The sequence below is a fragment of the Gavia stellata genome, chromosome 17, assembly GCF_030936135.1.
Source record: "Gavia stellata isolate bGavSte3 chromosome 17, bGavSte3.hap2, whole genome shotgun sequence".
NCBI lineage: Eukaryota > Metazoa > Chordata > Aves > Gaviiformes > Gaviidae > Gavia > Gavia stellata.
The window spans coordinates 4,148,775-4,159,943 of record NC_082610.1 but is presented as its reverse complement, the minus strand read 5'-3'; the positions used below and the strand labels follow the sequence as shown (position 1 = coordinate 4,159,943).

General features: G+C 46.5%; 1 protein-coding gene across 1 annotated transcript; it reads right to left on the bottom strand.

Moving 5' to 3' along the window:
- Positions 1–7,637: 7,637 nt before the first annotated feature.
- FGF4 (fibroblast growth factor 4) lies at positions 7,638–10,881 on the bottom strand. Its single transcript, XM_059826016.1, has 4 exons — positions 10,578–10,881; positions 9,659–9,762; positions 9,291–9,293; positions 7,638–7,814 (listed from the first exon to the last, which is right to left on the bottom strand). The coding sequence occupies exons 1-4, from the start codon at positions 10,879–10,881 to the stop codon at positions 7,638–7,640; spliced, it is 588 nt and encodes a 195-aa protein (XP_059681999.1).
- Between the last annotated feature and the right edge of the window lie 288 nt (positions 10,882–11,169).

Sequence of the window (11,169 nt, the reverse complement as noted above, 5' to 3'; positions counted from 1 at the left end):
ATCAAAACAGGATGGCATGGAAGAAGGAAGGGATGTTTCTGGGCAGAAGCAGCCCGCTGCGTGGGAGGCAGAAGCGGGGCACGGGCAGGGCTGCTGGAGAAAGGCAGTGCCAGTCACCCGGCCCCGGCGGAGGAAGGTCAAAAACAAGGGAAAAAGCAACCGAGGTAATTTTCCTTAGGGGCTGTGGAAAAGCTATAATAAATTGCAGCCGAAGTTATGGCTGTTGGCAGGTTAGACCTGCCTAGCCACGCGGGCACGGCCGCTCCCGGAGCAAGCACCGCAGGAGACCTGAGGTCTTCACACGGCAGTAACCTCCCGGCTGCAACGCTCGCGCCCGGGGACATCAGCCTCCTTATCTCAAACCTCATTTGAAGGAAAGGCACCGGTGAAAAGACACCCTGGCTCCAGAGCGAGACCACACGGGTGAGATAGCAACCTAACTGTCTGGGTTAATGTGTAACTCCTCATGGACGAGCTGCCGCTCGCAGTAGCATCAGGGTTTCTTGGAGCAGGATCCGGCATGGAAGGCGAGCGCCGGGGAGCTGTAACGCGCCCTTTCCCCACCAGGTAACATGGAACCACCCTGCTGGTTGGCGTTAGCTGGGAGGGAGAGGAGAGGGGTGCCAAGGCCTGGCAGAGCGGTGGTCCTCACCCCGGATGGTGCCCGGTGGAGGAGCCGAGGCTCTCCCTGGTCTTTCTCGCCTGGGGGGGCTGCCCCGCCACAGGGCTGGGAGGGGGCTTGCAGATGGGAAGTGGCTGTGATGGCGCTGGGTTTCAGCGTTGACAGCAGGCGTGGGGAGGCACTGGAGCAGCCTTGGCTTAGTGATGTGGAGGCCATCCGTCCCGCTGCGCTCTTCAGGCATGAGCCGCTGTGAGCCAGCCTGGGGCAATTCCCCCCCCAGGCGGGGGATCAGAGCAGGGACCCAGTTACCATCTGGCCAAGTGAAGGAGCTTATAAAAGAGGTTTATTCAACAAAAGCTCCAAAATGTTCCTCGTGGATGAGCTCTCAAGCTTGCCGAGTGGCTGTCAGTCAGAGATGCACGGCCAGACATTTCTTCTAAACTTCTTTAAGAGGATTCCCACAAGGTTGGGGTCTCCCATCTCTAATAGATGCTCATCCTGCAGGTGGTACTCCCTTTCTTCTCACAAGCACCCTTAACCTCAGTGACATTGAACAGCTGTATTGGCCCCAGCTAGCATTACAAACACTTTTCTTGAAGGCGCTGGAAGCAAACAGATGTAGCTGCGAAGATAATGAAAAACTATGTAAATAGTAGCTCCCCAGAAACCAGAGAGTTTTACCAAGTGGCTTTGACACTTGCCAAATACCTTTAAGCTGATAAAGATCTGATTTGTACTTCAGAGGTAACCTGATTAGCAACCAATTTGAATCTGGAATATGTTAATTGGTACAAACATCACTAAATCACTTTCTTTAACCTATATGAAGTAGTGTGAATGAACGATAGCAAAGGTCAACACAGCCTAGGGAGTCATAGAGAATGAGTACTTCTGTATCTACCCACAATAAAATAGTATGATTAGTAATAAAATGTAATTGCATGTACACACAGAGAATGACACTAGAAGGTACCCAAGGTCAATCCAGCACTCAGAGTTTAAGAAAAACTTAATTAAAGCTGTCCATGCAACTAAAATCTGGTCATGCACCACCTTTTTTGTCAGGAGTCCTGCCCCATTCAGTGCCCAGTACAGAGGGTGTTCACTAAATGAGCACCCATTCCTGGTTTTATTTTGCTCAACAACAAGCTGCATGGCTTACTGATCCCACGCTCTCTCAAACTCAATATCTGCATGTCTCACAAATTTTAATATATTAATGGATATATTTTGAACACCTTTTAATGACAGCTTGGAAACAAGGAGCTGCAGCACAGATATTAATGTCAAAAAGATGCAGTAATGTAAACTGCCCAGGTTGAAACCTTCCTGGCATGATATTTCATAGTGTTTGTCATTACCCATCATTTATATCCACAACAGAGATGCAGCTGAGTTAAGTTTCAGGTGCTCACCATCTTTGCCACAGTTTGTGTCTGGCATTCAGAGAGGAAGGGCTGGACCACTCGCAGCACCACGTTGTTGGCATCACAGGTTACCTGCTGGCAGAGGTGACACTAACATCTGATTCTCCAGCATGGCACTGAACTGTTTTCACCTCAAAAACCTTCCTTTCACTATATAATTTCTGCCTCTGTAACAAAGCATACAGGGAACCTATCAGCAACTCTCATTTTCATTTTGCTTACCTGCTTCACTGCCAGCACTGGACTGTTCAGGTTGCAGGTCCATTAGCAGGAGGAGATTTTGCTACGAAATGATTCTCAAAATTCAGTTTGTCTTTACCATGGGCAAGACATATCTTCTAATATCATCCCCAAAAGGGATTGCAGCATTTTTGGACATGCTTGCAAAAAGGAAAAAAATGCTCATCCTTGGTTTTCAGGAACATTTGTTTGAATTTTATAAATTTTTAAGTATCTATAAATAGTCTTAAAAATGAAAAAACAATCAATCTGTTCTATAGACAGCACTAACCAATTTCTTTTTTTGTAATGAAACTTATGATATAAGAGATTGTCATTGCTTTACATTAAGTTATTGTCTGCCTTAAGTGAATGGCCATAGGCATTTCTTGGCGCAATATGAAGCTATTTTTTTTTTAAGTAATCAATTTTAAAACCAAAGAATTCAGGATAATATTTCTTGTTTGAAGTCCATAAATCACGGCTGGTGGGCAGGAAACTGAAATCGTGCTGTGCCTCCCTTTGACATGTTGTATTGCCTGAAAGCAGCCAGGTATTACAATTTTGCACTATCCCATCCATGCTTAGATTACTTGGTAGAGGAAGAACTGGGTTGGTGGTTTTTTTTTGGTTGGTTTTTTTTTTTAGCTTCAGGTTGGGTTTTCTGCATTAAAAATCTGTTCTCATCTGTGCTTGGCAAGCAACAATACTTTGTGTCATATAAAGGGAGCTGCAGTGTTCAGTGTTTCGGGAAATTCCTTTCAACTTTCCTGCTGAAATGCTTGCTAACCTTTATCAAAAGACTCCTCACCCTTTAACAGACTCTCTTTAATTGGCCACTTGCATGGTCAGTTAATATACCGCGGTGGAAACCAAGTGGTAAAGTGTGAACAACCGTATCTGGCACTATAAACTCGGTGACTGCTCTGAAACCTGTGGCTATTTATACACAAGGCAGTGTTTTGTCATGCTGATTTTTATTAGCACAGATTAGATACAGACAACTTGGTAGATGTCACGGATGAGTCAGAAAATGTTAAGCACGGACCATTTAAAACACGCAAGTCTGCAAACGAGCAGGGGCTCGGAGCCTCGTCTCTGTCCTTCCCCTGGCAAGCAGGGGCACGGCGCGGGGCCAGGCTGGCACTGCTCCTCTTCTCTTTATCCTGCGGGACAGGCTGGACCGTCACTGGGTGGGGGGAGATGTCCCTGGCTTACGGAAGGGGTTAATCCAGCCTCAGGAAAGGGTTTCGGTTGTTCTGTGCAGAGAAATGTTTGGTAGAGGATGGCAGGAGCACGGGGCACGCCTGGAGCATGGCAATGCTCTCAGTGGTCTCAGAAATGTTGCAACACATGATCTATCAGGGCCTTTTTTGGGGAGTTAAAATTTATTTTCGCCTTTAATGCATTTCTTTTACTATCTCCAGAGGCAATGTGAGGAAAGCTGGCTTAGCAATGAAGCAAAAATGGGTGATGCCAGAGGAGGAACACCATTTCTCTAGCGTTCTCCACGACATCTCAAGCTGCTCTGTCTGCAGTGACAATGGACCCGTCTAGTTTTGTGTGGGTAGGACCACATGTGCAGCACCAGTGCTCTTGGTGCTATGAATCTGCAAAGCAGCTACTCTGAATTCTCACCTTCCTAAGAGCCAAGGCTTAGGATTTATCTCTGATCTTAAAATTATAATTGGATGTCTTCCCAAGGCTGAAACAAACTTTTGTCCCTGGCCATAATTTTTTATTATAATTTTGGAAGACCTAGCAGTAACGTTTGCTCTTTCTTACGAGCAGTGTAAACAAAAAAGTGAATTATGAAAAATTATTATATATGTCTGCTTGCCTATTTATTCTGGCTCTATTCATAGGAGCATTAAGCACGCTGCAGCTATACTTGTCCAGTTAAAAAAAACCCACCTGTGCTACGTATTTATAGAGCCTATACAACTTTAGAGAGAAATTGCTCTTGCTCAGGGTGAGGGCACTGGACATTCCCAGCTCATCTGTTGCCTCACCCTTCCTAGGAGCAGGAAAAAGAGCATCTCTCAGTGGAAAATGAAGTGGAGAAGTCTGTATCTTGGGGTCTGGCTTTCTGTTTTGTATGGCCCTTACTTAGGTGGACAAAATCCCTTTGCCATCAAGGTGTGTAAGATCAAACCTGAATATTGTCGTTCCTGTTATGTAGCCTTCCCTAATCCTAGGAAGGGGGTAAAACTGAAATTATGGAGATTTGACATAGTGTGCATGTGTGTGTACAAGTGCATACGCGTACTAATAAATAAAAGTTGTGCAAAAGAATCTTGCCTTAAGGTGTGCTACAAAGCACTTCGTATTTCTATACGCTTGTATGAGTATAATCATTAATTGTACTTATTGAGACAGTATCTCAAATCAAACAGGTAATCCTGCAATCTCTTGCATCGGTGTAGTTAGTCCTACTTCGCAGAAAGAGCGAGCAGCACTCATTAAAGCCAAGAAAAAGGCAATCAGGTTTCATTTGTAACATTAACATCCAGCAACAAAAATGCCCAAAAAAAGTGGTTTGTGTCTCTGATCATTAATATTAGACACTGCACGAAAAGCTGCTGTTGTTAATAACCACACGAATGATACAAGTAAGAGCACCAGCGCGTGGCGGATGCAAGCGTGCGTATCGCTTACCGAGCTCGTGAAGCTGGGCTTCGCTGGACAATTTCCAGCTTGGCAGGGGGAACCTTAGCTGAGTAAGAAATCCAGGCTGTCTTTCGTGAAGTATCTGGCATAGGTGCAAAGACTCCCCGGTCCTTGGGAAAGTGAAATAGCGTGTTTTTGTGTCTTTCGTTGCAGGATGCATTCCCTTTTAAAGCGTTAAAATCAATACCAGGGTGCCATACGTTGTAAACATTTATCGTTTATTATGCATTTAAATGTGCACAGCACATACACCACAGTCTTGAACAGCACCTGTATAAAACTACAGACAGATTCTGGTAAATGGTGAAAGCTCATACCATGTAACATTGTTATCAAGGTTTTATCACAATACTTCGAAGTTACAACAACTACCTCTGAGCATATCTTGTGTGAGGCCGTCGGTTGTGGATTTAATGGAGTGGAAAGTGACAAAGAAGAACCATTCCCAGAGAAAATCTTTGTGATGTGATTTTGTTATCTGTAATCTGGAACAAAATCATCGGTTGTCAGAGGTAGTGGTGATAATTACACAATGATTACTCACATATAGAGAACATAGAAAGTACAGAAATCCCCCAAATAACAGAAAAAAAATTAAAAATCCTTAGGCATGACATTTCCTAGGCGCTTTCTCTTGGTTTGGCTTCCTTTTTATTAATTGTTATTTTTGCTTTGGCAGCAGCTGGCTTAAGGTCTGGTCCTGGTCTGCTCTGGTCTTACTGCGCTTTGGTGAGTAGATTTTGTTTTCAAGGTCATGTGTAAATAGAGGATACAGGCAAGTCTATACCATTACAAAGAAACAAAGGCTTTTGTGTAGGAATGTAAAGAGAAAAAAAAGCTGAATTCAGATTTGCATGTAGTCAGAAATAACTAGTTTAAATTGGAAGATGATCTGTAAACATCCTCTGAAGTCATCAAACATTGTGGTTAGTCCTGGTTACCACTTAACATATTGATGCCCCAGAGATGATGTATCAAGCGAAGCGAAGCGAAGCGAAGCGAAGCGAAGAGAAGAGAAGAGAAGAGAAGAGAAGAGAAGAGAAGAGAAGAGAAGAGAGAAAGAAAAGGAAGAAAAGAAAGAAAAGAAAGAAAAGAAAGAAAGAAAGAAAGAAAGAAAGAAAGAAAGAAAGAAGGAAGGACAAATGGATTCTTTTAGTGATTCCCCCATAATCAAACCTGTCTTTTCCTTCATCACATTAGAGACATGAGTTACACTTGCAAAATATATAAAGAAAAATATAGGGTTACTTGATGACGATATAGTACTGCAGCCTGACAGCTGTCTGCAAATATTTTCACCATGATTATCCTTACTAAAAGTAAACCACTGGGTAAAGATAGCTCAAACGTGACAAGGCTCAAATAGGATGCAACCAACTCTATCCTGAATACTTTTGGCTACATATGGAAAAAGAGAGATTTGGGATTACAATTGTTCCCCCAGGTCCTCCTCCAGAACTGTAAGACCGAGAGAAAAGCGTGTACCTTCCTTCCATGCAGATTTTGTTAGGAGACTGGCTTTGAGAGTTAGTGAGGTAGAAATTAATCAATCAACTTTGTCAGGGAATGAGACAGAAAAAAGCAGCATATTTCTCCTTCCAAATACTGCACCAAAAATAATAAATAGTACAAAACAACCTCAATTCCTTGTAATCAATCTAAATTCTCTCGGTGGACCTTGTGTTTTCTAGGAACCAGGAAATGCTTTTGCCTTTTAAAAACTTATGAGCATTATAGAGTTTCAAAAATGAATGTAGTCTCCAAATGTGAAAGGGAATTTGAGTTGAATAAAGTATAATTCATTCACGGGAGCGTGTTTCACAGTGCGCTTGTTGGGGGGGGGGACACACAGACACATTTTTTTTTAGCCTAATGCCAAGCAATCGTATATAAGCTTCCATTAAGGACCATGAAAGATCATACACTCCTGTTTATCTAAATAGAAAAAAAACCAAAAACAACTCTGCTGAGTTTATATAGGTGTTTAAGCCTCTCTACCGCCTGGCAGCTCTAAGAAGACTGACTGCAGGAAAGTTCAAAGTTCAGCACTGGCAGATCTAAAAACAGATTTGTGGGGTAGCTCTTCAGCACCGCGCTTTCTGTACCGAGGTAAACCGATACTGTTCCGATTAAATAGCAACGCCGCACAAAGGAGGTCAGGCATTGTGTGTGGCTCCACGCTGGCATCCCACCCAGGCACCTCCGCCACCGCTCCTTCTCGGAGGCCAAGAGCTTCTTTGAGAGTCACGGGGGGTTTGGAAAACACGCAGAGGAGAACAAAGCCACCATAACAAACAAACAACACGTGTACAACGATAGACACCGTACAACACACAAACAGTGCAAAACATTGTAATAGAGGAATTGAATTTCACCTGGTTTAGGACACGGAGTAGCAGCACACCTGTGATAACTTAGAAATGAATTAAATAGACCACAAAGCAGAAGTTTGTCTACTGTTGCACCATGAAATGAAATACCTTGGGTTGGAGGTTTGTTTTGTTTTCAGAAATTAAAAAAAAAAAAATATCGGAACTATAAATAAATTTTGTGGCAATATATACAGATTTAAATAATTAACTTAAATATCTTACACCTACTCTTGCATAAAACTCTCCAGTAAAAGTGCACCATGTTTCTTTTCCCCAAACATGTTCTGCTTCTTCCCCTGTGCTGAGGTAGGTCTGAAGGGAGATGTCTCAGATTCTAGGAAGAAAATGTGTCACTGTCATTGTGGGAGATACTTTATTGCCTTTCTTTGTTCTTCCATTTTTGCTCAGGGCTATGTACATCCCGGGATAAATCCTGGATTCGTAAGCATTGTAGTTGTTTGGCAGGAGAATCTCTTTGAATTTGCACTCGTCATTGAAATGGGTCTGAAATGAAAAGGAAAGAATGAGAGGGAGGGAATTTTAAACATCAGGTGTGGAAATATTCTTGCTACCAGGTGTGGAAGGTGTGCTGCGGGGAAATGTGCAGCTGACTCCCTCCCCCTTAGTAATCTTTTGAAGTGGTCGCCCAAACGAAGCTTCAAACAGGACTCAGGAGTCAGAGGATCATTAAGGATGCTGCGTCCAGGCTGGGCATGTACACCTAAAGGTGGGAAGGACACCCGTAGCTATGTCTCGCTCTTGAGGGAAAGGGGCACATTTCAACAGAGCCGCAGTGGGGTAGGGCCCAAGCCCAGATCACAGAATCACAGAATCACTAAGGTTGGAAAAGACCTGTAGGATCATCAAGTCCAACCATCAACCAACCCCCCCATGCCCAGATTGCCCAGGGATCTGCTGCCCTGCTCAGCTACTTGCTCAGTGGTTGTCCCGCCGGCAATAAACCGCCTTAGAGGCTTCAGAAAAATCTGAATGCTGGCACTGTCTCATGTCACTTGAGGATAAAGAGGCATTTTAAAGACACTCAGTGTGGACAGTATTTTCTGCTCTTTCAGTTTTAAAATCGAAGGAAGTGTGTGGATTCAGTTATGTTAATGGATCAGGAAAACAGAGCTGACAAAAGGCACCCTTGCAGTGAAGAGATTTCATTTGCAAGTAAGTACAAAGAGGGATAGGTGTTACAAGTGTGTTGTTATCTGGAGAGTAACAAATGAACTCATCTCTTACTACTGGGCAAAAGCCTAGGGTTTTGTAAGCGAGGTCTCAGCCTGCCAAGCTGAACACTGCACTGGGAATTACTTTATCCAGGACACCAAAGCAGCAGTCTTCCTAAGAAATGATGCAAAGGGAGATCTTGCACTTTGGTGACTGATTCTGCCTGGCTTTTATAGAAGTCAAAATCCTCTGTAACAGGACTGATGCCCCAGAAAGTAATTCTGGATGCTTCATGACTTCATGTGAAAGTGCCCTGGTTAACTTTGACATAGTTTGGCTTTTCCTCAGCCCAAGTTTCTTCAAAGCATACTTAAGAAACATGAAATAGAAAAGCCATGGGTAAGGAAGGAGACCCAGGAACATGGGTTTGAAATGATGCTCATCACGGTAACTTATACAGAGGTGAACTCAAAAGCAGGAGGACAGCTCAACATGGGCAAAGACATGCACTGTTACTGTCCCCCTCAAGTATATTTTATAAGATGCCTCTATCTTTTCCAAAGATTCAATGCAAAAAAAGATCTGTATTTTCTCCTAATAGATCTGCCATCTTATAAGTAGAAGTCCAAACTCTGAGGATGCTGAACTGTCATGAGAACAGACTCTCCGATCAAGAGCACTAACAAAGAGTGATCAATAGGTATGTGGCAGGCACTGATCCACCACATCATAAAGGGTCATTTGTGGGGGCCTGGCTGATCACAAGTTCAAGTGCCCTCTCAGAGATGGAGTGAGTGATTGCCATACCTGCTTAAGGCTGTTTGTACTTCAATATAAGAAAGATGCGAACTGAGGCTAGCTTCAGGTCTTGCCACACAAATGACTACTCTGTTGGTCTCTGTGGTGGGCAAGATGGGTAGCCATGGCTGGATGACTATAGTTTTTATGGGGGAACCAAGGAAGTGTAATGCAAAAGAGTGGGTTTCACTTCAAAATCTCAGTAAGCAGCATATCTGGGCAGCACACCTTCTGTTGGCAAGGCAGCAAGGGCTGCTCTGTGTTGCCTGACCCAGGAGGGGCAAGGATGGGGCTTGGGCAGCTTTTAGCACCATGCACACCTGTCACCCCAGCTGACCATGGTCCCCTCCCCAGGCATACACTCGGTGGCTACTTACAGATCCATAGAGTTTGCCTTTGCTATTCATGGCCACGAAGAGTCCACTTCTAACACCAAATATGCTCACCACTCCTCTTTCCACGGGGGAGATTTCCAGCAGACCTACAGAGGAGACACAGGAATCAGAGGGACAATGGGCTGTGCCCTGAAGGAGTGTGTGGTGCCAGTGCTGTGCTCACCCAGAAGCTCCCATCCCCAGTGTGGTGTGGATCCCCATGCCCCAGCATTGCTGTGGGTGGCCGCAGAACCCCAGGCTCATGCTCCACATGCTGCCCCATGCCCCATGCTGGGAACTCTCTTCTTTTAGCTAAGTATCTATTTTTACTTTGCCCCGAGGCATCCTCCTGTGTAGACAAGGTTAAAATAAGCCAGGGTGTGCTTGGGGCGAATGAAACATTTGTCATCAAGTGGCTTATATCCCCCCTCCCGGATTTTATTGTTTCAGTTGGATATCAGAGTCATGGGGCCACGGGGTTAAGTCCCCAGCAGATGCTTTTCAAGTTTGGGGGAGAGCTGGGCTCTCCCCGGCCCCTGCTCAGAGTGGGCAGCCCACGGGACTGCGGACCCTCCAGATGTTGAGGCAACCCCGACACCTGATGCCTGCAGGCGGCAAGAGGACAGCACGACTTTGAGCAGCGCCGATGAGCGCCTCCGGAGCGCCCGATGAGCTCCGCCGCCGCCCCGCTGCCCCCGGCGCCCGCCGCCCTCGGGGGAGCCGAGGCGGGCAGCGCCTCGGTGCCGTGGGCGGGTGGACTTTTAGGGGAGTTCGGGATCCGCCACGCACCCACCCTCCTTTTGGCACATACCCGCTCTCCGGGGCAGGTGAGCCGCTCCGCGCCCGCGGAACCGCCCCTAGGGCGGTTCCGCGGGCGCGGAGCGGCTCACCTGCCCCGCCGCGGGGGTCGTCGCCGGCTTACTGTATCGATTCTCGCTGTGGATCCCGTCGATGCGGCCGTCGGGCAGGACCTGGATGTGGAAACCGATGCCCACGTTGCAGTAGAGGCGCCGCAGCCGTTTGATGCCCAGGAGGTAGTCGCCGTCGCGGGCGGCGTCGCGGCGCTCCGCCGGGAGACGAGCGACGGAGCGGGCGAAGAGAGCCGCGTCCCAGCGGCGCTGGCGGGGGCCGGCGGGGAGGCGACCCGGGGGCGGCCGTCCGCGTACCGCCCCCGGCCACAGCAGCCCCAGGAGCAGAGCCGACAGCAGCGCTGCGGGGAGAGGCATCCCGGCTAAGGGCGCGCAGCCACGGGCCGGCGGCCGGTCGCTCCGAAAATACGCTCGCCCCCCAGCTCCCACTTTATACTGAGGTCAAAGGGGGGGAGAAAAAAAGAAAACCAACAAAAAACCAAAACGAAACAAACAAACAAAAAAAACCAAAAAGCAAGGCGGGGGGGGGGGGGGGGGGGGGGGGGGAGGGAGCCCCGCGCTCAGTCCCCCGAGGATCTGCGGTTTCCCTGGGCTGGCTGCATGAGAGGAAATCCCGGGAGCAAGAGCTTCTGAACTTGATCTCAA

Excerpts from the sequence above, each read along its gene's own strand:
- FGF4 (XM_059826016.1), bottom strand. The coding sequence starts at position 10,881 with ATGCCTCTCCCCGCAGCGCTGCTGTCGGCTCTGCTCCTGGGGCTGCTG. Across the intron at positions 9,763-10,577 it reads CCACAGCGAGAATCGATACA|GTCTGCTGGAAATCTCCCCC; the intron begins GTAAGCCGGCGA and ends TCTCCTCTGTAG.